This window comes from Hydra viridissima, unplaced genomic scaffold (genome assembly GCF_058129835.1).
Source record: "Hydra viridissima isolate aposymbiotic clone 2 unplaced genomic scaffold, HvirCarnegie_v1 scaffold_7, whole genome shotgun sequence".
Classification (NCBI taxonomy): domain Eukaryota; kingdom Metazoa; phylum Cnidaria; class Hydrozoa; order Anthoathecata; family Hydridae; genus Hydra; species Hydra viridissima.
In genome coordinates this window covers 12,200,833-12,226,836 of record NW_028324306.1, presented here as the reverse complement: position 1 = coordinate 12,226,836, position 26,004 = coordinate 12,200,833, and the positions used below count along the sequence as shown (strand labels likewise).

At 30.3% G+C, this 26,004-nt stretch overlaps 2 protein-coding genes and 1 long non-coding RNA gene across 4 annotated transcripts in view; 1 reads left to right on the top strand and 2 right to left on the bottom strand.

Annotated features, from left to right (window-relative positions):
- LOC145184439 (polycystin family receptor for egg jelly-like) overlaps positions 1–7,929 on the top strand; it is a 32,309-nt gene extending 24,380 nt beyond the window's left edge. Inside the window, exons 21-27 of the mRNA XM_090092381.1 lie at positions 202–582; positions 3,477–3,576; positions 3,734–3,908; positions 4,057–4,222; positions 4,440–4,631; positions 4,751–5,122; positions 6,449–7,929. Of these exons, the coding sequence (XP_089948507.1) occupies positions 202–582; positions 3,477–3,576; positions 3,734–3,908; positions 4,057–4,222; positions 4,440–4,631; positions 4,751–5,122; positions 6,449–7,419 (2,357 nt within the window). The 3' untranslated portion in view covers positions 7,420–7,929. The remainder of the gene's footprint in view (positions 1–201; positions 583–3,476; positions 3,577–3,733; positions 3,909–4,056; positions 4,223–4,439; positions 4,632–4,750; positions 5,123–6,448) is intronic.
- Positions 7,918–16,484, bottom strand: LOC145184440 (synaptic vesicle 2-related protein-like). 2 transcript variants are annotated; one of them, XM_090092384.1, is made up of 15 exons: positions 14,784–16,484; positions 14,577–14,665; positions 14,261–14,359; positions 14,051–14,122; positions 13,839–13,963; positions 13,242–13,305; positions 11,507–11,641; positions 11,284–11,418; positions 10,974–11,050; positions 10,675–10,751; positions 10,417–10,515; positions 10,157–10,281; positions 8,747–8,831; positions 8,555–8,644; positions 7,918–8,288 (listed from the first exon to the last, which is right to left on the bottom strand). In XM_090092384.1, the coding sequence occupies exons 1-14, from the start codon at positions 14,914–14,916 to the stop codon at positions 8,589–8,591; spliced, it is 1,371 nt and encodes a 456-aa protein (XP_089948510.1). In that variant the 5' UTR covers positions 14,917–16,484; the 3' UTR covers positions 7,918–8,288; positions 8,555–8,588. The 2 variants fall into 2 exon arrangements, with proteins under 2 accessions (XP_089948510.1, XP_089948509.1); XM_090092383.1 differs by having other exon boundaries at positions 10,170–10,281.
- Positions 16,485–22,911: 6,427 nt separating this feature from the next.
- Positions 22,912–25,971, bottom strand: LOC149886155 (uncharacterized). Its single transcript, XR_016453949.1, has 3 exons — positions 25,673–25,971; positions 25,333–25,430; positions 22,912–24,827 (listed from the first exon to the last, which is right to left on the bottom strand). It is a non-coding gene; the product is annotated as an uncharacterized LOC149886155 (long non-coding RNA).
- Positions 25,972–26,004: the final 33 nt, after the last annotated feature.

Sequence of the window (26,004 nt, the reverse complement as noted above, 5' to 3'; positions counted from 1 at the left end):
TTAGTTACCAGTATAAATATATAAGTAATTGTACTTATATTAGTACTTATTTTAATATAAGTACTAATATAAATACAATTTCAAATATAAATGCATGTACCGATATAAATATAATTATCAGTATAATTATTCTGTATTTTACTGCTTTAGTATTGATTAATTTTCCATAACTCAAAAATAATCATTTCTATTATTATTCAGATGACTTTGATATTGGATTAAAGTTAGAAACTTTAACACAAGAAAAATCCCGCTTAGAGAAAGAAAAAAAGAAAAAAAAAAAAAGAAAACTTCCTTGGTGGATGAAGTACTTTGCGTGGCTTCTTTTAGTTCTTGTTTCATTTACATCAGCATTTTTTGTTGTTTTATATGGCTTTACTTTTGGGAAAGAAAAATCAGCACAATGGTTAAGTGCTCTTTTTTTGACTTTGTTTCAAGATATATGTGTTTCTCAACCAATTAAAATCTTTGGATTAGCTTTGTTTATTGCACTTATTGTAAAGAAACCTCAGGATGATGAAGAAGAAGATTATAATGGCAATAAAAAGCAAATTGATGAGGAATACATCAATACTAATAGAGGTCAGATTTTTCTTTTTTTATGTATATGAAGACCATCTACTATTTTATTATCATTCTTTTCCTAAAAGTTAAATATTAGAGATAGTCTAGTTTTTAAGATTCATTAAGACTTACAGCTCAGGAATAAGCACTGAAAAAGTGTTTTCTAGTTTGATTGCAGTCATTGTATATTAAAAGTAAATGTGAAACAAAAATTTTTTAATTTATTATTTCATAACAAATATGAAACAAAATATTTTGTTAATATAAGTATTATCCAGTAAACTCCTGACCAACACAATTCTAATTTACTCAAGAAAAAACTTGTACATTGATCATAAACTCTCCTCTTAAGATCTTTAGAACGTAAGATTTGTAAAAACCAAAGTTTTTTTGCTAAACTTTTATTTGAAGTAAAATTCCTGCATAACACTATTAGAACTCATATTATTTCTGTATATGTATATATGTATATATATGCATATATATGTGTATATATGTATATATATGTATATATACATTACAAATATATATGTATGTATATATATACATATATACATTTAATGGCAAAATTAACGCACCACTTGATTTATTTTAATTTTTGCCATTATTATCATACATTATGAATAAAACACATAAACAAAATTATTTCGATGATAATAACAAAATTGACTTTGTGGATGGTGAAAAAAAAATATATGGTTTTTAACCAAATAAAGTAAAACAATTATTATTGTAATGCACACAAATGCAGCTTCATTTTTGACTTATCAATAACTAGTGTTACCACCTCTTACTGTTATTACAGCCTGATAGCGCTGTGGCATACTTTCAATTAGAGATCTAATCATTACTTGAGGGTTATCTTCCCACATGCGGATAAGAGTCTCTCACAGCTCATCTAGGCTATTAGGTGATGGGTCTTGGTTTCTAACATAGTGTCCCATTATGTCCCAAAGGTGCTCTATTGGGCTAATATCTAGACTGCAAGCTGGCCACTCCAAGACTTGAATATTAACATTATTTAAATATTCAGTAACAGTATGTGCTGTATGTGTGATCTAGCATTATCCTGCTTAAGAAGGAATCCATTAACAGTATGTGCTGTGGTCTAGCATTATCCTGCTTAAGAAGGAGTCCATCTCCAATGTATGGCATCTCCAATGTATGGTGCAAAAGGTATCACAAAAGGTTCTAAAATATTTGCTATGAATCGTTGAGAAGTCAGACGTCCACCATTAACAATAAAAAGCTCTGTACGAACTGTTAAAGTTGTTCCTCCCCATTCCATCACTGAGCCACCATCATATAAAGTGGTTTCTCGAATGTTACAAGCAAAATATCTTTCATTTGGCCTTCTGGATACTTTTGGACAGTGATCAGAACTTACAGGGCAAAACCTTGACTTTTCTGTAAATAAGACCTGTCCCCAATTCATGTCTCTTGCAAAAGCCAGTCTTTGGTGGTCTACAGACAATCTGGGACTAGTAGCTGCTGCTTGAGGTTGAAAATCTAAAGCACGTAGTCTTCTTCTTATGGTATCTTGACTAACAGCAGTTCCATGAACCTCAGCAAGTTGTATTTGGAGACTTCGTGTAGTAGTGAACCATTCTCTCAGTATTCGAAGCATTAAAAATTGGTCCTCCATGGCATTGGTAGCTCGTGGCCTGCCTTGGCCAAGTTGGTCTTGGGTGATCATTTGTCTCTACAAACCTTTGTAGAACTCTACCAACTGTTGTATGAGACATTCCAAAACTTCTACCAAGCTCATGATTTGTTAGTCCTTCATTGGACAAAGTAACAATTGCAACACATTCATCACGACTTAAATTTTGTCTAGAACGCTGCATTGCGAACAGATGGGTTGCTCAAATGACAGTTATCCTTTCTACTGTTAAAATAATTTAAAACCAATACATATTTTTTTTAGAAATGAGGTTTAGTTACAGTAAAAACATGCTACTTATGAAAAGCTGCTATAATTTTGAAAGTAATTAAGGAAAATGGACTAAAAACCTACAAAAGGCATAACAATAAGCATTATCTTTGTATTTAATTAATCTTGGGAATTTATAATATTTTTCAAAATAAGTTGGAATTTATAAGTGGTGTGTTAATTTTGCATTTAAGTGTATATATATACCACTGATGATAAAATTCAAAAGCCACCGCCAAGAAAGACTTAAATATGGATTGCTAAATTGTTAGGATCTTTAAAGAAGATCCTTTTTTAACTTTCTATGAAATAAAAACCAAAAATGAAGAGCAGTATTACATAGTTGTGTCAGCCTCAACCATTCGTTGTTACAAGAAGCCGGCCTTCGAGAGACTGTATAGCAAATAAGAAATCCCTTGTTTCAAAACAAAATCAACTAAAGCAATTACAGTGTGCAAAAATGTTCCTAAATAAAAATGTTTTCTTTATCTTAATACAATACATTGATCCAATGTATATTGCGAGATCTGTAAAATCTTGGCTTGAGGGAAAAAAAAAAATGTTCTAGTATGGCTACCCCAAAATCCCAATTGGAATCCAATTAAGAGGTTATGGTACAATATTGGGGTAGCTTTTGGGGGAAATTCAAAAAGTCTGGAATGCCACTACTGTCGAACCATGTCTAAGGTTTGTTAACAATATGCCATTAAGATGTGCTGCAATTATAAAGAATAAAGATTATTCAACAAAATATTAACGTTAGTTTTAATGTTTTGATGTAAACTTATAAAGAGCGCTATTTTTTGATTGATGTGCTATTTCTATAATCACAACTTTTTGTTGTATTTTGTAAACTTTTCAGTAGTTGTTGTTTTTCTTCAGTTAAAAATTATATATATATATATATATATATATATATATATATATATATATATATATATATATATATATATATATATATATATATATATATATTTAGATCCAAATGGTAATGAAAATCAAGTAAAGGTAAAAAGGGGGGATATTATTCGTTTTAAGCCTCCTTCAAAGGAAAGAATTGCTGCATTGAGAGCTTACAGGTTAATTTTTTCTCACTTAAGATTACAGGACATAAGAACTATATTGAATTTGCTTCTAATTTGATTACAGTTTCTTCTTTTTTTACTGGTTAGTTAAAAGCCAAATTTTTTTTTAGGCTTCTATTTGATTACTTTTAATAGATCTTTTTTTTTTTAGATTAAAAGAGATAAAGATGTACAACTTGATGCGTGATTTTGTGATCTACATTATGTTTGTAATTGCTTTATGTCAAGTAACATACTCATTTATGGATTCCAGGTCATACTTGGTTCGAGAAAGTCTAAATAATATTTTTGTCAAAGAATCTCCCTCTGGACCTGGTTTTTATAATGTAAAAAAATATATTTTAATTTCCTCTTCCAAGTGATCCTTCTAATCTTTTAATCTTTTTTGGAATCTAAAGACTTAAAAATTTTAAATTAAAGAATATTTTGATTTAACATTTTAACTCAAGATAATTTTTGGACAATTCAATGTAGATTAAGTCTTCCCATGATGTTTGGTTGTGGTTGAACTATACTGTAGTGAATGGATTGTTTAGTACACACTGGTACAATGGCATTCCTAATGTACCTGGCTTCACACAAGATCTTTCTTCAAATTTGTTTGGTGGGGCGAGGTTAAGACAGTTAAGAGTTGAAAAAGGTTAAGTTTTTACTTTTTTTTGTTTTAAAAATGTTGATTTATAAATTACAAATTTTTATTTTGTTAAATTTTCAAAATGATTTTTTACTAATATTTTTAAAATGATCTTTTTTTTTTTTTTGACTTTGTAAATATTAGCATCATTTACAAGGAGTCAAAAAAGTTTATAAATTTTTTGGGAATAGTTTTTTGAAAATTGTCAATGTTTTTTTTCAAGATTCTTGCATTGTCCATCCTGATTTCCAAACTATAATTACCAAATGTAATAGTTGGTACACCATATTTAATGAGGATAGAAAAAATTATACACCTGGTTGGAAGCTTGCATTTAACAATACTCCTAAAATGGAATATCCAGAATCATGGGAGTTCCAACCATCCAAAGTTCTTCAGACTTTTCCCTTTATTGGTAAGGTTCTTAAGTTTTTATCTGTAAATTGTCTCTATCTTTTATAATCTATATAAGTTATATAAGTTGTTCATTTTACTGTTTCTTTAGTTTTATATTCATGGGTATTAACTTTTTAGGTTATTTAGCTACATATACTGGTGGAGGGTATGTTGCAGATTTAGGTAAACATCCATTAAAAAGTCAGAAAATCATAAATCACCTCCACCAAAACAAATGGATTGATGGAAGAACACGTGCTCTGTTTTTAGAGTTTTCTATTTATAATGCCCAAGTTAATTTGTTTGCTATTGCAAACTTGCTACTAGAGTTCTCGCCTACAAATGCTGTGGAGTTTTTTACCAGTATCCATATTGCACGTTTGTACACATTTGCTGGTGAAACAGCTACTATTACCCTTGTATGTCAGTTCTTTGTGGTATTCTTTTTCCTTATTGCCATATACAAAGAAGGGAAAAAAATTTACAAATTGAAGAAAGCATATTTTAAAGGCAAGCATAATTTATAAATCTTTCCTATTTTTTTAAAAATATATACAGTTAATATGCATGTAAGTATTAGGTATTTATGAGAGATATATAATAATGACTTACTTAAATACATAGCTGGACTTGTTGCTTACAAGTCCAAAAAACAATATGCCAGTTTTTACGATATAATTTCATAACAAGGATAGCCACAAAAACTTTTTAGTCAAAAATATTAGGAAATGCTAAATACTTTGTAAGAATGACCTGATTTTTTTATTCACTTGTTTACAAACTGTTTTAGCTGTATAAACATAAAGTTATTACAGCAAAAAACTTAGCTGTACAAAAGAAGTTACAACCAAACATATAGGCAGAGAAAACTATAAAATATCTATGAAAAAAGAATATAGTTATCAAAAAACACAGCCTCTCGAAAAAAAAAAATAATGATAACCTTCACAAAACTATCAGGTATAGCAAAACATAATCTTTCGTAAAGCAGCTTTAGCAAAAAAATAAAATAACTTTGGATAAGCATAATAAAACAAAATTAAATAAGTATAGCAAAAAAATAGTACAGCTTTAGCAAAGCATAAAAATATCAAAGTAAGTTCATTTTAAGGTATTTTGAATTTTAAAAGCTTTTATTCTCTCTTCTCGAATCTTTCCATTTTGAATCGATTGTTGGTTGTTATAAAATATATTTTAGGATGAAGTATTTATTTAAGGTCAGGATGCATAAAACAAAAATAACTTTTGTTTTGTGCATCCTGACCATTTAGAGATGGAAGATGATTTATTTATATATTGTTATATAAATATAACAGTTGTATGAATAATTTATCTTCCTGTCGCTAAACGTTCCACAAAACAAAAGTTATTTTTGAACAGTGTGAGTGCAGCTTGAGCTGAACATTTCACTTTGTTATATACCCATCAACATGAATAACAACTTCCTTTGAATTTTTCTCTTTCACACAAATTATATTCTTCTATTTCTTTTTATTTCTTCTATTTTCTTTTTGCAATAAAAGTAAAACAACATCGATGCTTTCAATTTTAGTTGACGATGTTATGTTTTCAATAATAAGACGGTTACAAATAATGCCACAATATATTTGCTTAAACACAAAAATTTGGGCTCAAATTCGTTTTGTTAAGTCATTCACAAATCTTATGTTTTTTGAAAAACCATGTGTCACAATCAGTTACAAAATATGAAGTTTTATAATACAAATTAACCACAAGTGGTAGTAACAGGTAACAGGTTTGTAGCTTCTTTCATTATGTTGTCAGAAACAAAGGTTTAACAAAAATAGTTTAATTTTTATACATATATATACATAGGATTCTGGAATCTCTATGAGTTCTCCGTGATAATACTTTTGATAAGCACGATTGCTGTATTTTTTACACGAATTATGTTGGTCAAAAAGGCCGTTAAAAGCATTCATGAAAACCAAGGAAAGTTCGTCAGTTTCAACAAGATCGTGCAATGGGATCTTTTTTTTTCTGGCTTAACGTCAATTTTGGTATTTTTAAGCTGCATCAAATCTATTCGTATTCTCCAATATAATAAGACCATTTCTTTGTTTGTGTCGACTCTCAAGGGAAGTGCTCGCCCTCTTGCTGCATTCCTTTTAGTGTTTCTAATATTTTTTACGTCTTTCACAGCATGGGCTTATTTAATGTTTATACCATATCTACCGGAGTATAAAAACTACATTTCTGCGTCTGAGTCAGTAATGTCATTGCTGTTGGGTAGTTTTAAGTTCAATGATATTGCATCTGCAAAACCTGTTCTTGGCTCCTTATGGTTCACTTTGATTATGATTTTTGGTGTAATGTACATAATGAATGTTTTTTTAACAATTGTCATGGAAACCTATGCATCTGTAAAAGAAGATCTATCTAAGGAGAATGAAAAGTATCAGTTCATTGACTTTATGGTTAGCAAGTTCTTAAAATTTATTGGCCGTGGGCCTGGAACTGTAGAAGAACTTTTGTTAGCGAACATGAAAACGGAAATTCTGTCTGAACTTGAGATATCGAATGCTCAACAAAAAGGCAATGGAAATAAAACCAATGTTTTCGTTCCTAATAAATACCATCAAATACTTGATCACGAGATTGAAAACAAGCTATCGGCTTTAGAAAAATCACTTGATAAATATTGGTATAAAAGATGCCCTTTTGAAAGATTGGAAGAAACTATCGGAGAGCGTGTATTAAATGCTCAAGAATGGGACTATGGCGAAACTAAAGAAGATATTACAATGCAGAAAGACTTAGAAGCAGAGCTCATTAAATGGTCTTAAGGGTTTTTTTTTTGTTTGTTTGTTTGTTGTTTTTTTTTTTACAAAAAAGAGTGCGCTTTAAAACTAAATTACCACGGTTTTTTATTCAAAGAGACGGAAAAATTTTTCTGCGTTGACGACGAATAACTTTTTTCTTAAACGGTTAACACAATGTAATTGGGGTTCTTTTTATTAGAGTAAAAACATAATATAAAAGTATTTTAAAAATTCGAATGTTTATCGTGGAATTAAAAACAATTTTAAAACGATAATGATAATTATTATGACACCAACTTTTTACTTTTTACAAGTATACAAATTTAAAATTAAAACGTACATGCACTTTTTCGAAAGAAAAGTTGTTTTTAATTTATAAATGGAAACTTTTTTAAAACTTTTTCGATGTAGCACAGATTGTGCAGAATATATTAGTTTAATATTGATTTGCAAGCTTAAAGCACCAATTTGTTTGTAATTTAATGTGATACGTATGACCAAGGATGAAAAATAAAACATTCAGTATGTTTATTATCTTTTGTGTATTTTATTACAAAGTTTACTCCGATTTGTCATCCAAATTTACTTACAAGACTCACACACTTTTTTTCATAAAAATATGCAGAAAACAAGAATATTTGATATTGACAAAAAGGACCTTTTATTAGAAATTTTTTTCTATAATCACCCAAAATTTATAACGTAGTGCTTATATTTTTTGATTCCTTTTGATTTACTCCAGTCGACGCATGTAGATCTCTTAGTTCAATATTAATTTGCTCCAGACCTCGACCTTTTGTTTCGATCGGGAGTAAAAGTGAACATATTGCTCCCAGTATGCCAAAAAATATATATATTGATAATGTCCAGGAAACGTCGCGGTGACTTAGTACCTAAAGGGGATTTTTTTTTAAAAAATTTATCTTGAAGATTCTCTCTAAGAATACGTGTAAAAATCACAATCTATTGTGTGTGTGTGTCTATATATATATATATATATATATATATATATATATATATATATATATATATATATATATATATATATATATATATATATATATATATATATATATATATATATATATATACACACACACACATACACAAAATATTTCTCTATATGATACGCACAAAGAAATTAATTATTTCTGCTTACTTGCGCTATAAATGGTGTCAGCATGCACCCCACTCTAGATATACCTGAACATGAACCTAAAGCCATACCTCGTATTTCCGTTGGATAAACCTGTTACATAATATTATAAATATTTGAAGTATCATATTTTTATGCAGAAGTTAAAAGAGTTTTTTGAAAAGAATATTTAAATTCAAAAAATCTTCTTCACACCTCTGGCGTGTAAATATAGCCTCCAATATCTGCTACAGCTATAAAGCAACGACCACCGAACAGAAAAGCTGTCGTCCATCCTCGGCTATAAAAGATGACAAATTTGTTACGTGTAAACGTACATACTTTGGTATTTCTTCAGTGCATATTTTTTTCTAATGAAAAAATGCGTAAGATTTCTCGACCTAAAAATTATTTTCGAATAATTCTCGGCCGCTAAAAATTGAATTGAAGCGTTTTTGAGTCTTTAACTGTTTGCTTTTATGCTGGGGATTTGCCACCGTCATTAAAAATGAATGTTTGGTCATTTACATTTATTTCAGTGAATCATATTTAAGCTAAAGAACGCAAGGGAACGCGATGCGTGTAAGACTATTAACCCTTAAATGCATGATTTTTTTATAAACATCAGAAAAAATCATGTATTTTGATGTCTATTCGTTAAAAAAAAAAAATTGAAAATAATATTTCAATTTTGATATCTTATTTTATCTTATTTTATTTAATTTTGGTATTTTAAACTAAACTTAAAAACGTTGTATATGTTTTAAATAAATGTTGCATTTCTGCAACACTATGCATTTAAGGGTTAACATTTAAAAATGTGCTGACAATGCGTAAGAGTGCTTAAAACTCAAACAAGTAGTAAATTAAAAATTTCCAAATATTTAGTGGTGTGACCAGTACATTAAAAAAGTTAAAGACAAAAAATTCAAAATATTTTTTGGAGAAAAATTATTGTTAGTATTTCCCGATATAGCTTTAATTTCCTTTTAAGTATTGATATATATTAAAAGATCAAAAACATCAAATGTCATCAAATTGTCATTCAAATTTAGGTTAATCTTTTTCTACATTAACAACTCTGACCACACCAGCAAAAATCTGATGTTTTTGCCATTTTATCAGTACTGAGATTTGAAGAAGGCCTAAGTATGGAGTATTCGGAGTGTTACAACAAGATTGTTAGCATTAATACGAAGTCAGAGAAAATATCTTTAGATTTTTTAGTTGAAATATTTTTCAAAATATCAATTAGTAATTTTTAAACATCAGATTTAAAAAAAGGTAAACAAATGAACAAATTTATGCAATAAGTTCCCAATATTTATCCTCGGTGTGTCTATTTTTTGCAGTAGGCCTGAGACTATTGCTTTCTCAGCCTCCACCATAATCCGACCCTGCATTTTAGATTTTAGCAATTTTCAGAATGTTAAAATAGTTTTAAACTGGTTAAAAATAAAACTGACCAGTTAGATTTTAGTCCTTGATAAAATTTTATGATTTTTGATTTTTAAAATCCAATGATAGAAATTGTCACCTTTCAAACCGATTATTAAAGAATTTTATTTCTATTCCTTTTAACAGGTTTTAACAGGTTTTAGCAAAGAAAATGTATAAAAATATTACCATAAAAACTAACCTTCCCGTGCAAATGAAGAGAAGCATGAAAAAGATTGACATTCCCAGAAATCCTACAGCTTGCAGCCATTTTCTCCCAATGGTATCAGCTAAACAAGCTGTGATTAGAACCGCTGAAAAGACCACAAATTGCTTAACGATTCTATTTTATGTCTATTTACATTATATATATATATATATATATATATATATATTTATTTATTTATTTATTTATATGTATATATAATGTAAATAGACATAACACTCACCCGGAAAATCAGCTGCTAGCACATAAAAAAAATGCAGGTAGTCTTCGCTGGTAAGTCCTTTACAAACATCTGCTAAGTCGGCGGTTTTTGAATCGTCACCTGAAAAAAAAATTAGCAAACCGATAATTAAATTTAAGTGTAAAGCGATTTTTTTTTTTTTTATGCAAACACAGTATAGAAAAAGAAATTTTGAAATAAGTATGCATGACAAAAAACCGACCAAAAGCAAAAAAATTTAGAATCTTTGTAGTAATTTACCATAGCATTTATTAGAACCAGAAAACAACGCTGTGGTAAGTAACGCTAACCCATAAATATTGAAGTGAGAAGAAAACCTAAAAAAAAAAACTCTTAACAAAACTTGATAAAACTGATCACATTTCAGCTTTAAAAAAAGGTATTTTAAGGAGAGTGGTAGTAATAATGATGGGTTTATTTAACTGGAATAGCGTCAAGATATATTTGCTTTAACGACTTAACAAGAATTCTTTGCGTTTACAAAAGTTTTTTTATAAAGATTTTATAAATTTAAGATCAGTACAAAGTAAATTATATACCAAATCACCCAGAGCAAGAGAGTCAATTTCCAGTAGCCTTTTCTGAACATGGCTAAAATACTTCCATGTCGGCATCCCTAAATGCAATTAATCTAAAAATTACTGTCTTGACATTACTTTTTACAAAAAAAAAAAATGTGGATTATAAACAGGGCACCTATAAAATAAGCGTTCAGAGGACTTGTTTTAATACGCATTTTTAAAACGATAATTCAAACTTAATTTGGTATTCCTTTTTTTCTCTCTATAGGCAGTTCTTCATGCGTAACCCTGAACAATCCTTGAATAAAAATATGAGCATCAAAAATACTTGGTTTTGTTCTGGTTCTTTTAATGTTCCTTCGGGCAACGCCTTTTTGTTGTTATTAGATGCTCTGGTAAGTATTTGTAAAGCTTCGTTTGCTCTCCCTTTGCTCAAAAGAAATCGAGCACTCTCAGGGGGATACTAGATAAAATTAGGTACAGTTAAATGAATTTAATATTTTCAAAGACAGAAAAAGTTGAAAAAAGGAAAAAAACAAAACAAAGTTTACCTTGACTATCAATGTTAGAAACACAAATACTAAACATGGCCACGCTGAAACAAACAGAAGAATTCTCCATCCATATCTTGGCATGATAAACATAGCTAAAAGAATCTCTACTGATGTCCCAAACGACCAAAACATCTATTCAGGTAATAAAGATAGCTCATATATATAAATGTGTGTGCTTATTTATATTTTTGTAATAAATGCATGCATGTATGTGTGTGTGTAATTTTTTTGTATGCATGTATGTAAATAAAATTTTTTAGGTTTTAGAAGCAAAACGTTCCATTTCTTAATGAAGTTCACATGCGGAAATATAACAATAGAATTTTTTAGTTGGCTCAAAAATTTTCATGCAAAAAGTAAGACGTTTTCCATGAAGTAATCTGTTGTATATGTTTATCATGAAAAATTAAATTAAAAAAAGTTTAAAATGCTTGAAATTTTAAATTTCTTAATAATCTCGTCTTCAGTTCCCTTCTCCTCGTGACTTCTGTTGTATTCAAGAAGATGATTATTTTTTAGAATTGTGCAAAAGTGGTTCAAGCATTAATGGCTCCATTTACTTTGATGTCACTAACTGCTCACTATTGATGGAAAGGAATTCAAATGTGTGTTGAAAGTGAGTTTTTACAAACGTTATACTGAAGATGTTTTTTAAGAAGTTCTTTTTAGTTTGGTGTTTTATTGTTTCCGAAAAAATTTGATGTCAAGTAACATTAATGCTATCCACGTAACCTTTTCCTTGCCATGCAACTGAGAAAGAAATTCATTATTTCTCAAAAATAAAACAGATCTGTGGCTCAACAAAAATTCCTTTCTTTATCTTTGCAAAATTAAATAGGGAAAATTTATTTTCAGGTACATGAAATCTTATCCATTGAAGATATTTTTATTAATCCCAAGTTAATATGTAATATTTATATTTATTTTATTGCAATTGATAAGTATATCCATACAGAAGACCAAGGTTCGAGGCAAAAATAAATATACCATTATGAGATGTAATATTCACTAATATTGAATCATCTTATAACGCGTGGTGGTTTTCTTTTGATCACCAATCCTAGATAAGTAATCAGTAGTGTAAGTTGCATCATGCATTCTTACTTTGTTATTTGATTGCGAATATCAAAGTTGCATCGTGCAAAATTTTTCTGTATTGGTGATTGTACTGTATTTGGTGATTGCTAATATCATGGAAAGTAGACTCTTCAGTCATTTTTAAATGTTATTTTTGTTTTTTAGCACCAAAAATTACTTAATAAGAGCTGTTTTCATGCTTTTTACCTGTAGAACTGCATAATCAATCGCCGCATTTTGGCGACTGCAAGCCCTAGGCAAATGAATCCTTTTGCTCGTTCAATATTTTGAGTGACGGAACGTAGAAACCATAGAATTAAATACGTGCATTTAGTTTAGTTAAATAATTCTTGCCACTAAAATAGTTCAATTCAAAGCCAAATTGTTTAAGAGTTTACTTCAATAAAGTAGACTCAATTTTGTATTGGATCAGTTAAGTTTTTTGGAATTTAAAGTTACTAAAATTTTCACAGTTTCTTCCAAAATCTTTCATTATCTTTTAATTTTCTTCGCACAGAAAAGGATTTTGAAAACGCCGTGCCTACTTAAAGATGGATTTGGTCTTGAATATAAATATTTTATTTTGAAGTTAAGTGCATACAAAATGTTAAGAACCGATTAGTAATTGAAAAAATCGGCGAGATAAATATCTTACCGAGCTCATGTTCACTGTTAGACCTCTTGTTTTTCTTGGTAGGAATTCAACAAGAAGCGTTGTGCTAAAGTAAAGAATTTTTTAGATAAGTAAGACCATCCAACAAGTATATAAATCATCCAAACAACAGAAAATTTATAAAATTTCAAAAATGAATTCTTTGATCTGATTCAACTGAACTTTCACAGGATTTAGGAAAATTAGATTCTGAATTCCACACTTCCCACACACAAATTTCTCTTTACACCTGGCTGCTCACATCAAAAACTTTTGAAATGCTTAGCTGCCAATAAAACTGTGATAGTATTTGAGAAATATTATCAAATTAAAATTTGTTTCATCTAGCCTGAGTATTTGCACGGAAAACAAAACCACCCCAGTTAATACAAAAAGATCCACATTATGTAAAATTAAGCTAGATTAGTTCACTTCTCGTAAAAATGCAACTTTTTTTTTTATATATTTAAAGAGTCAGAGAAAAACCTAGGATCTCAACTAGGTGAGCTGTTCAATTGAGAAGATATTTTTTCTCGCACGAACAGTTTATTAACAAAAATCACAAATTAAACAAAGATAGTAAAAAAAACATCGTCTTACCCCTGAACCACACCTCCCATAGATGCGCCAACAAAACCTCTTAATACGATCATCATTGCGTAGTTAACAGAAAACGAACTAGTAATTCCAAATGAAAAGATTCCTAAACTAGCAAGTATGACCGCCTAAGATATAAAACCATGACCTCTTACACAAATGTAATACTCTACGAAATTGAGTTCCAGCTAAAAACAGAACTTGAAACACTTTACTTTTCGTCTCCCGAAGTTGTCGCTCACAAATCCCCAAAAATAGGTAGCGATAAACATCCCAACGAACACTATCTAAATAACAACACAACTTATGTAAGCATGCAAACAAAAAATAACAACACAAATTATGTAAGCATGCAAACAAAAGAAATGCTGCTTCCTTCTTTGAATATACCTGTTTGAATTTTAAAAACTTAAAACTTTACGTACAGTTGTTAGAAAAGCCTCGTGCCAATGAGTGAGATTCCATTGGCATCTAATAGCCGGAGCAAGTATTGCCAATAGCGCCATTTCCAACGAATCTGCGCTCTAATAATTTGAGGAAAGCAGAATTTATGACCTGCTCAGAAATTTTAACTCGCTAATTTAATCATAGACTGTTTAACACCTAAGCCAAGTGCGTAGGTGCAAAGCCGCAATACATAGAGAGCAACATCTGACAGATGTATAGAACAAAATTTCCATTCTGCAATAATTATAAAAAAGATAGAGTTAAATAGTATAAGTAATTTATTTAAGTTTATACCCATGCAAATCCAACCATAGCTAAAATCTTGAGTTGAAATTTTCCGAAACCAACAGCTTCAATTGCATCTTCAACATCAAATGACTTGACTGTGTTAATCAAGAAAAATATATAATACTGTTAAATTAAATTTCGTTCATCTATATTTAGTTTTTAGTTAACTATTAAATTATTTTGTGATTTTGTAAATATGTAAAACACTCTAACCTTCGTTAAATTGATTAGCTTCAGGTTTTTGTCCAGGATAATCTTCGTTTTGATTAACTTCTTCAGTGCAATCTTCTGCGATTAATTCGTCCAAGTCAATAAAAGGATGTTTATCAGAGGTAATTCCGGCCATATCTATTTATGCATTTACATTAAATGCAAATATAGACCCCCCTGAAAACTCCAAAAGAAGTTTTTGCTTATTATTTTCTTAAATACTTCAGCTAAATCACGTTCGTTTAAATCATCCCCGATGCTATTTTGAGTTTAAACATTCCTAATGCCATATTATTAGCATAATCAGTGTTAATTTTTTTTAATCTATGTTTATTTGCGTTAAAGATATGCTTGTCATAATCTAAAGGTTGAAATTTGTTTTTAATTAAGTTTTTTCGTTTACCACGAAAAATGCTGTTTGTAAAACAAATGTTCACTCGACTGTACCGAATAGCAGTTAAGATTGCCAAATCATACAGAAAACCAAACCATGTTTACAATTAGATAAATTACTCAAATCAATAATATTTAATTAGAAATAGAAGCATTAAATCTGACATTGGTTTTTGTTTTATAGAAATAAAAATATATCCTTCGTATAAAATTGATAAACTATGTGTTAATCGCGGAACGTTTAATATCCGTCGTATGAGTTCAATTTTATTAACTAAATTGTAAAAAATTTTCATTCACTTTTATCTACTTATTTTATACCTTTCTAATGAACCAGTGAAAGAAAAAACTGCAATCCAAAGATCAATTCTCCTCTAAAATGGCAAAAGGAAGCTTGTGACATTTCGGGAATTTTGAGAAAAACAGTAAAACAAAATCTCCATCGACCATCATGTTTTAGTCAGGGAAGCCAATTGAATGTTTTTCCTGTTTTTTTTTTTTCAAAATTTCCTATGTCACGTGTTTCCTGCTATAAACGTCAAAACTATATGTATCTTTTAAGATCTTAAATACTAGGTTGGAGGTTAAACTGCAATCATCTTTTCTGCAAGATTGTTTGGATGAAACTCCCTAAAACTTATTCTTTCGGTTTAAAGCTAACTATCCGAAAAGTTTGCTTTCGATATTGCATTTCTTATGATTTCGGTACAACTTACAGTAACAGCAGTATATTTACGAATTCCAGTTTTAATATATATAAGTTACTACCTAAAATTTATCAATGAAAATTTTATAGAATAGTCTTTTTTTTATTATAATAATTTACTTCTTATGTAATATTTGTACTGTTTATTACTTACATAGTAAAATTTTTGTATAATTTATTATTTATTTAAAAATAAAAATACTGAAGAGATATTTTCAAATATAAAAAGAAAATCCGCAAGTAAATACAGAGTACCAAACAGCAGTTGGATTTGAAGAACACATTAATGAGTTGACTTCATATTTGTCATTTTAAACCGTATGACGCGCTCTTCACTCATTATTATTAATGTAACATTTTATGAAAGTAACATCATTAAAACCAAAACCAGCTCTAAATTTGAATACTTAAAAAGTATTAATAGCTGCTTAAAAAAAGAACCGATGGTTAAAATACTATAATATAAAAAAACCAGAAATGAACTCTTTTTGTTTAGAAATACGTTTTAAGAATACGCCATCAATCGACATCAACATTAAAGTCATGTTTTGCTTTCATAAACAGCTTGAGAAAAGTTGTCGCTAGAAAAAGCTAGAGCCTAGTTCTTTATTTGCTGACGTTTCGTGAAAAAGTGATCATAAACTAAAGAGATATCTACGGCGAAGGGTCACATTTAAATTAGTCAGCAACGACATAACTGTATTATTTATGAGCAATTAAACTCCATGGAAACCAATTCAACAACTGAAAGGTCAATTCAATAGATTTTAAATTTCTAAATACTATCAAAGGATCTAAAAGCAATACCAGAAACAGTATCTATGGAGTGCAGATTGGTAATTAAAATAATTTTTAGATTTTGTTATGACATATCGCATTAAAAATAGTACATGATGAAGAAATTGATTGTCTAAAAATTTGAAAAAAATACTTTTCGATATCTAAAGAAAAATAACTTTTGGGTTGTCAGAACTTGGAAGCCGATTATGTGTCATTTCCCACCCTTCCCACCCTTCCCCCACTTACATGATTTTCAGTAACGCTAATTTTCTCTTTTTCATTTTAATCAACCATCTGTTTCATTTTAATCAAACATCTGCACAAAAATGATTTATTTAATGCCAAAAAAATCCCAACCAAAATCCAAAACTTTAAGTTTTGATTTGTTCTTTAACTTTTATCTCTTTCTACTGAGTTTTAAATAAACGCAGCTTCGTCTGTGCAATTGCAATGTTTTAGGAGCCCTTTTTTTTGTATGCTTTGCCCGTTAAATCCATAAGCTCTAAATTTGGGGTGATTATCCCGCTGTTTATAAACGAAAATTTAACTCGAATTCGTGGAGCGAAATCTTTTATTTATGAAAGACAATCAGTTTTTTGCTACTGATTTACATTTTAATTGTCACGAAACTATATATTTTAAAAATCTTCCTTTAAGATTTTAATACACCTCTGTCTTATAGCTTATCAAATTAGCATTAAATACAGTTTTTTTCCCCCTATTATTAGTATTGAAATAATGTAAAAGCTTTGGTTTTAAACTGTCAAACAAAAACATTTTAAAAATGTTTTAATTACTTTTTTTTGTTAAGAATATTTTGATTAAAAATGAAGTCCGAAGGTGGGGGAAGGTGGGCTTATAAAAGCATTAGCTCAGTTCTGATAAACCATAAGATTAAATTATCCGTTCTCATGTGAAAGCTTAATTTACATAATTAATTTTGATGGGAAAATTATTACTATTCCTGCGGTAAACTGTCTTTCCCCCATTACATCTTTACTTTTCTCTGCAGCTTACCTCTTGTCATGGGCAGCGATTATTGTCGTTCTCTAACCCATACTGAAAAACATGCAATTTGCAAGGGAAAAACTAGTCACTCCAAATATCTAGCACAGGATTGATTGTTAGTAAAAAAAAAAAAAAAAAGGTTTGGGGTGCAATAAGATTATCAATTTCTGTCAAATTAATTTCGCATTACTTTCTTAATTCAAAATGAGAAAGCTTTACACAGATATATTATTTCCTTTTACGTTGAACTGCGAGAGAATTATCAAGATCAAGATCAAGGGTTTTAAGATCCTGAAAAAATTCTAAATCCAAACAAATGGTTTTTTAAATTGTTAAAGCAAGATTTTTTTTTCAACATTCATCTTTAGCAACGATGCACAAAAATGTCTACTAAATTGCACCATAATAATTCTTGGAAAACCATAATAATTCTTGGGAAATTTTTAAAAAAGTAGTTTTAAAAGTCCTTTGATTTTCCTATATAATTTATTATTAGTTTTAAATTTATCACTCCTCATTTAATTGGCGATTTTAATTACCATAACCCCCTGTTTTGGGGATTATGCAAAGGGCTATTGGTAGAGAAAACAGAGGTTAAAAAACCCTAGGACCACCAGCACCCAGTACTGTTTATCTGGTCCATATGCAATATGTTGAAGAACCAAAGTTTAGGCTGAAGATGATTTCTTTACAAATAATGACTCATGACCAACCATAACATTTAGATATTTATTTACAGATAGAGTTTTGCATTACAGATTTTGAGTTGTGCTTTACAGATAGATAGAATTGTGCATGTGATAGAATTGCTCAGATAAAGACCTAAGCTTCTTAGGTCTTTATCTGAGCAATTCTATCACATGCTCAGATAAAGACCTAAGAAGCTTAGGTCTTTATCTGAGCAATTCTATCACATGCACAATTCTATCTATTTGTAAAGCAATTTTTAATATCTACACACCACAAGATGTGGTGTGTAGATATTAAAAATTCTCAATGAAGTTCCGAACTTCATTCAATTTGGGTGTTGCTTGATACAACTTCATGCTTGAACTTTAAATGATATTGGGAAATTTAATGGGTTTAGGTTAGGGGAGGTAGGCGGCCATACCTTTTTGTGACAGAATTTAATGTTGTCTTTGAGCCTGTCTTAAGTCAGGCTTGGTATATGACAGTGTGCTTCTGCATTAAGAGATTTTTGTCATCAATAAAGCTGATTTGTATCCAGGGAAAGATATGACCTCGACGAATTTTCTCTATTTATTCTATGTAGCACGCATCCTGAAGCTAGATGATTGAAATACAGCGAGTATTTTGTGGTCGATTAAAGCAATAAAGCGAAAGATCATAAACTGGCGTGTTTTGTTTGACTGATTGTTTACCCTCAGTCTTCAACCCTCAAAGTGAGGTATACCTATTTACTCTGCTGTTTTGGATCTGGTCAGTAATGAAATGTACGAAGAAAGCAAAATATAAAGTTAATGACGTCGTTTTTGAACGAATCAGAACTTCATTGAAAGTTTTCACGATGCAATGTTTGCCATTAAAAATATGTGGAAAATGTCGTTCAGACTTACTTGAAATAAGCAATGACAAAAAAATATGCTGAATGTTTTTGATATTTCTGTGCAGCATATGTGTAACATAGCAAGACTTTCCGGCACAAAAAAACCCTCAACGCAAAAAAAATTGACCTTTAAAAAATGTGGATACCTGTGTTGAGGCAAAATTATCTATTAGCAATATTTGTTTATGCACCTTATACAAATCCCCTATTGGAAGGGGCCCGTTGCATCAATGCAATTCTAAAAGCCTACGAGGAAATATTTCCCACATTTTTGATAACGCTAATGAAGGAACACAAGAAATTAACGCCATTAGAGTCATCAACCAGAAATCACAATGTAAAGAAAGGAATGTTATAAGGCTATAGCCCCATAGGTGAAAGAGACCTACAAAATGTGAAGACTGCGATAAATTTGTTGAAAATAAAGAATTTGGATATGCTCTACAGCTTTGCCGTAGATCTTAAGTTAGCAAATATTGTTAGTGGCATTCAAGCACATGGCTGTGTCTATCCGTGCATCTGTTACAAATGTCCCAAAACCCATTTCCATGATCTAATCATCATGGAAATAGGTCTTGTGACTTTTACGAGTTACCAGTAAATTGTTTGTTGACATGTAGAAAGTATCCACTGAAGTTACTGACATATGGAAAGGTTCGGACATGAATGACCAAAATTGCACTCTGGTACATTTCAATTGAAATATATGTAAACGGCTACTTAGTTCAAATTTCTAACGGTGAATTAAGTTGCCGTTTGGCATTGAAAGATGTATCTGAAGGTATGGAAAGAACTAATGTGTATATGTGATGATGATGTGATGATTATGTGGGGATTTCCAAAGTATTCAAGTACGGCACTTACTCTTGGTTTGAAGAAAAGTTAGCTCATGTAGAGCTGGTTGGAGCATTCAAACCTTCATGTACGAAACTAATTATCACTCTGAAAACTGCTGTATTCATTTGGTTTTACGAAGAGAAAAACGGGAAAATGTTTACTATCGAATAATATGTAAACAGCTAATAGATAATTTTTCAGACCCATGTAATTATGGTTAATTAATCTCATATACTATAATGTAATTATTAATTTGGGGGTCGTATTTTTTGTCACTTAAACTCTCCGGCTATCGGATGTGCACTGTGCAGTGGTGATCTTCAGCTATTCTTTAGTCACATTTATTTAAAACATTTCCCAACTGATAATTTCAGAATGGCTATATCGTAGGAGTGTTTATATGTCGTCTGTCACATGAGAGAATTTCCTTATAAACTCATTTAATTATTTTTTAATGAAAAATAAATTATATCTTATCTATATTCTGTATTTAACGTTCCACGTTTAATTTTCGGTAATATTATTGTCGGTAACATGATAGCAGGTGAAAATCATGGTGTAAAATTCATTCTTTTCTTTATCTAAACCACTTTGATTTCAGAAGAAAAAAAAGTTGTCAAGTACTTCTGCGCAGCCATTATCTTTGACTAATACGGCGCAGTTATTAAATGAACTTCCAAATTCTATTACATCAATATTCATATGACTTCGTCAAAGTCTTCTCACAAAAAATATAGAAAATTAAAAAGAGAATTAAAATTTAACTTACTAAAAAAGTTATACTTTCTTCTTAAAAAACACTCTTGTTTAATTTTTCTTGTGGGAATAATAAGGAAGTCCTTGATTGTTTATCGTCTTTTGATCTTAAAATATCTACATTTTTCTATTATTGTAAGTTTAATCTCATTTCTATTAAGTCTATAAACTTATTTATTTTAACAATCTACATTTACTTTGTTATGTTTGAAAAGCAAGTATGTTATTCTATTTAAAAATTGAAAGCAAAAGTAAGTATTTCACGACCTGCGTTCTATAAAAAGATTGTCCGAAAATGGAGGGCTCATGTTATCGATTTTAGAAATAGTGTATGATTTTATAATTTCACTAACTTTTATAACTTTACTAATTTCTCAATTTAGATTTACTATAAACGTAAGCAGAAGAAACTTCCAATTATTTCCAACTCATTCAAAAACGCAATGAACCTGGGTTTGTAAAACGTCGACAAAGTTGGTAAAAGTTTAACCGGAACAAAAAGTAATTGTTCGGTGAACTCAGATTTTGTTTCTGTCATCAGAAAAGTTAATAAAATAGTTTAGGAAGCTGACTCTGCAAAAGATCAGAGAAGTAAAACATTCATCTGCAGTCGCTATTCAGGGAAAACATTGTAGCTGTTCATTTATTGCAGAGTTTCCTAAAAACATCCATAGTACACACTGACTGAGTTTAATGGCACTGATAACGTGGAATGTTTTTCAATTGGTGATTATAAAGAAACACCAACTTTTTAAATTTTGATATATTCAGCGATAAATGTTGAAACTGGGTTGATTTATAAGTAAAGAAAGTTATTTAGCAATAAAGTAAAACATTAGTCTGTTCCAAAATAATTGCTACATTTATGTAAAGCAACCAAAAGTAATCTTTATATGGAACTAATGACATGGTCCAAGTACTTAAATTTCAGATTCATCTACTTAAAAAATTGCACTTGAGTACATAAATACAAGTATATGAATGATTACCAACGTATTTATGAATGCGCAAAAATCTTGGCGCAACTTATTTGTGAATGCAATTTTTGAATTGGTTGCATTTTATCAGTGATCACAGTTTTTTTTGAAATTATCTTCAACTTTTCCTTAATAAGTGTGTTGCTCTGCTATACTAGTGTGTGATCCAACATTTCTACTAGAGCTGAGCAAAGATGAGAAAATTTATCTCGCATTTATTGTACAGTTACACCTAAATACCTCTCATTCTTTTATCAAACTATATCCTTAGTCCTGTTAATGGAATTTAACTAAGAAAGCTTCTCTTCCAAACTAGGTATGGCACATTCTATGACTAAATCTTCTGTAAGCGAGCTTGCGACTAGGCTCTGCTGCGAATATGCATAGCTATAATTACGCGGGTTACCATCTGATGCTTAAAATTCTGTTAAATATTTTTGGTATGAGAAGACTATTATTTTGTGTGAATTTATTATGACAACAAAGTAATCAAAAAACAAATTGTGTTAACTTTGAATTTGACGGAAAGAGTTTGGTTAAAAAAAGAAATCCTAATGTCATTATTTTCGGTAAATCAACGAAACACGGCACTGCCATTTCAACAATTTCATCTTAAGATATCACTTGATTGAAAGGTTTGACTAAATATTCGATATACCAAATACAAGTAAATATTTTAAACTGACCCTAGATTCTCATTTAAAGTTTACCTTTTCAAACTAAAAACAGAGTACTTGGTGACATGGGACTTAGTGACATGGGACTTAGCACTTTAAATCCAAGTTCAAAATAGTTCAAGGTCAAAGTACAAGCGTTAGTATAAATAGTCGTTCAGAACAGGTACAAATTCAGTTACCAAAATTCAAGTACCAAAAACTAGGTACAATTGGTGCAGTTAAATACTTTTGTATTTAACTGTAATAATTAAAACATTTTTTAGAAATATTAAGATTTTAGAAATTGGAATGTAACTATTAATTGATTAAATTAGATTAGATTCCAAATTCAGCAGATTCCAAATTCAGCAGATTCAAAAAACATCATCAAGTTTGTGTGTTTTCATGGAATCAAAAGATGCAAATCTCAAAAAGTTTTTTTACAGCAGTCGGGGTAAATATAGCAGCTCGAAAACCATTTACTTAAACGAACCAATAAAAAAGAAACTGGTTTGAGTTAAAAATTACAAATTCTTGAATGAGTGAGAAAGTCAGTGAGAAAAATAAATTAAAGTTTAAGGAATCGTCCAAATTTTGTAATTCCGTCTTCCTAACTTTTGTATATGAAATAAATTATTTTTTCTGAACAAGTGCAGATTCAAAATTGTAACCATGACATTTGTGGTTTATGTATTTGTTTCTCAGCATTATGCCATATTCTCTGCACTTGTAGGAGACCTTTACACACAGATGGGTTTTGGCAAGGTGGCATCTTTACCGAAGGGATTGTTTTGGCAAGGTGAGATCTTTACCAGTGTTAAATATTGCTTGACATAAGAAATTATTCCAAGTATCGCCGGTGCCTGGGTGCACGATCACGCATATCTCCTTTATTCCATCAACTACTCCTGTATTTTTTTTGACTGTTATTCTACCCCTTTCCAACCAGGGGCACGTCATTCTCTATTTCAACTGCTGCAACAAGTCAAAGTGACCATCAGCACTGTTAAATTATTAGCCCAACAGCGCCTTAAATGGATTTCGGGTAAGATCTTTATCCTCCTTACCCTTAGAGTCTCAAAATGTATTGGCCTTAGTTGCCTAAGTTATTGGTTGCGCCACGAAGAGGCTGTGTAATATAGATTTACTACAGTAAATTCGAGAAACGAAATACTTCCTCTCTCCAAACCATAGCAACCGAAACCGGTGTTACTGACCCCCAAATTCAGTTTTGCAACTAAGCAATATTTTTTAAGTATTAAAAAATCATTATTTACTTAGAAAACAATCATTGATGGATTTTATACTTTTTAAAAAAATGGGACAAACCTAGAATATTTGCGAAAAAAATGGGACAATCAATGAATACCAAAAAAACGGGAATGTGCTAGCAAAAACGGGACATATGGTCAACCTATGTCTGTGCTAACAGTATAGCGAGGTATAGCAGTATTCTGTAAACCAGTAAAAATAATTGAAATAACGGTTGTCTGTTCCTGACAAGGTAAATTTTTTTATAAACTATCTAATGCTCTAATTAATTGAAGAGAAAAACTTTGATATTGAAATGTTTCATTAATAAATTAATTTTATTACTTTACAAGATTGAAATTTTTGTAAACAATTACATTTAGATATCATACCAAGTTGAAATGAACAAGTATTTGATATGTTGGCCATCTAGTACTATGAGCCACAGTGATATGTCAAGCCGGCTTGATAGTAAGATGAGCCAGAAGAGTGATAAAGAGGAGATGATAATGCTTGACACCTCCAGCCAGGGAGATATCCAGTTTTTCTATGATAGCACTGTAAGACCTCAAACTCCTAGCAAGAGAGACAGCCAGTTTACTACATAGCCAGCCTGTCTACCATCCCGCCACCCCGAATCTGTGAGTACATTAGATCTTACTTTGCCCCAACCCAAAAAAATATGGCTTGGAGGTGCTTAAGTAAGGGTTGTGACAAGAAGATTAAGTACACTGCGACTTCACTCAGCAACCTCAAGGTCCACTACATATCCCAGCACCACCTGGAGGCTCCTAATTTCATAATTAGCCATCGCTTAGATCACGCCAGACGGGCAAATTAGGAAAACTATCGGACTTTCGATAGCGGATAAGGAAATCAAACTATCGGACTATCGGTTATCGGACGATAGTTTGAGTTCCTAATCCGCTAATAAAAAAAAAAAAAATAGCGGTTGCCTAGCTCTGGTAAAAAGAATATTTCATCGAAACAAGAGCAACAGGTATGATTGCCACCTTGAAAGTCAGAACCGCAATCCCTTAACACGTTTGGGATCTGGTCGATTTTTGAATTAATTAATCGAAAGAATCCCTCGCGCTTGTTCGGCTGCGATTGCTTCTAAAGATGAATATTTTGATGAAAAAGAAAATTAAAAAAAAAATAAAAATTATTTTATTGCAAAACGGTATGTATGAGTTTAAACTTTTTCTACAAAAATTCTTATCAACATTTTAATTGTAAAATTTTGATCAGTGTTTCAAAAAAAATTCAGATTTTTTAATGTCTATTGAAATTATTAAATGGTAGTAAATATGAAAGAAAGGTCTATGCTAGTAATCTACAAAGCATTAAAGAGTTTAAAGACTACATAGTTAATGAACTTAATGTTAGAATGCTGGCATCATAATTTTCATCTGATCTGTGTTTTAGCGCCAAAACTAACCTTTTATTAAAGCTGAAGGTGGCTACATTATTTATGGACTTTAAGACGTGTCTAGGATTTTTGTTTTTAAGTATTTTTGTTAATCGACGTTTGTGGTATCCCTCTCGACTTACCCCACAGACCTCCTCTTATTTCTTAATCGCAAAAAAATCCATTAAAATATTATGATGCCTAACTTACACACGTCATTCGAAGCGTCGTTACAGCTGGGTAATTATCCTTTCTGCGTTATCAATTAGTTGCAATCATCTTCTCTGCATTTTTGATTGTTGCCTCAACTAGTGAAGAGAGATGTATTAAGTTATAATAGGTTTTTACCGCAGGCTGAAATGAGGTTGTATGAGAATCTAACTTTAAAATTTAATGCCTCTCTATGTGTAGTTATCGCATGGTGCACCTCACACTTTTTAATGACACCACTGCTCTAGCTTTGATGTCTTTTTTTAAAATTGATAAAGAAAACCAAAAGTTTTAAAACTGACATAAAAAGACCTCAATCCAAAAAATTACATTACTTTACCTGAGATTTTGAATTATTCAGTTAGTCATTCAAGTGCCTTCCTTCTTTTGTTCCTGTCTCTCTAAATAGGATTTATAAGGTACCATAAACAATCTTTTTTATAGATGGGATAAAATTTTCATTTTTAATAACTTTCTTTTCCCTGTTTCCACCATTTTGCTCAAAAAGATATTAAAAATCACGTAGAATAATTCTAAGTGAAATAAAGAATAGTTATTAAAAAGAATAATAATTATTCTTCGTTAATAACATGACGCATTATTCTTCACACCGATTGGCTAGAAAACATTCTACAATTCGTACAGTTTTAAACGCGTTTTTTAAACTGCGTT

Bases quoted from the DNA above. Each gene is read 5' to 3' on its own strand.
- LOC145184440 (XM_090092383.1), bottom strand. From the start codon at position 14,916: ATGGCCGGAATTACCTCTGATAAACATCCTTTTATTGACTTGGACGAA. The intron at 11,419-11,506 runs GTAAACTTTGTT...AATTTTATCTAG, and splicing joins TTCTAACATTGATAGTCAAG to TATCCCCCTGAGAGTGCTCG. The intron at 8,645-8,746 runs GTGTGAAGAAGA...ATTATGTAACAG, and splicing joins GCTATATTTACACGCCAGAG to GTTTATCCAACGGAAATACG.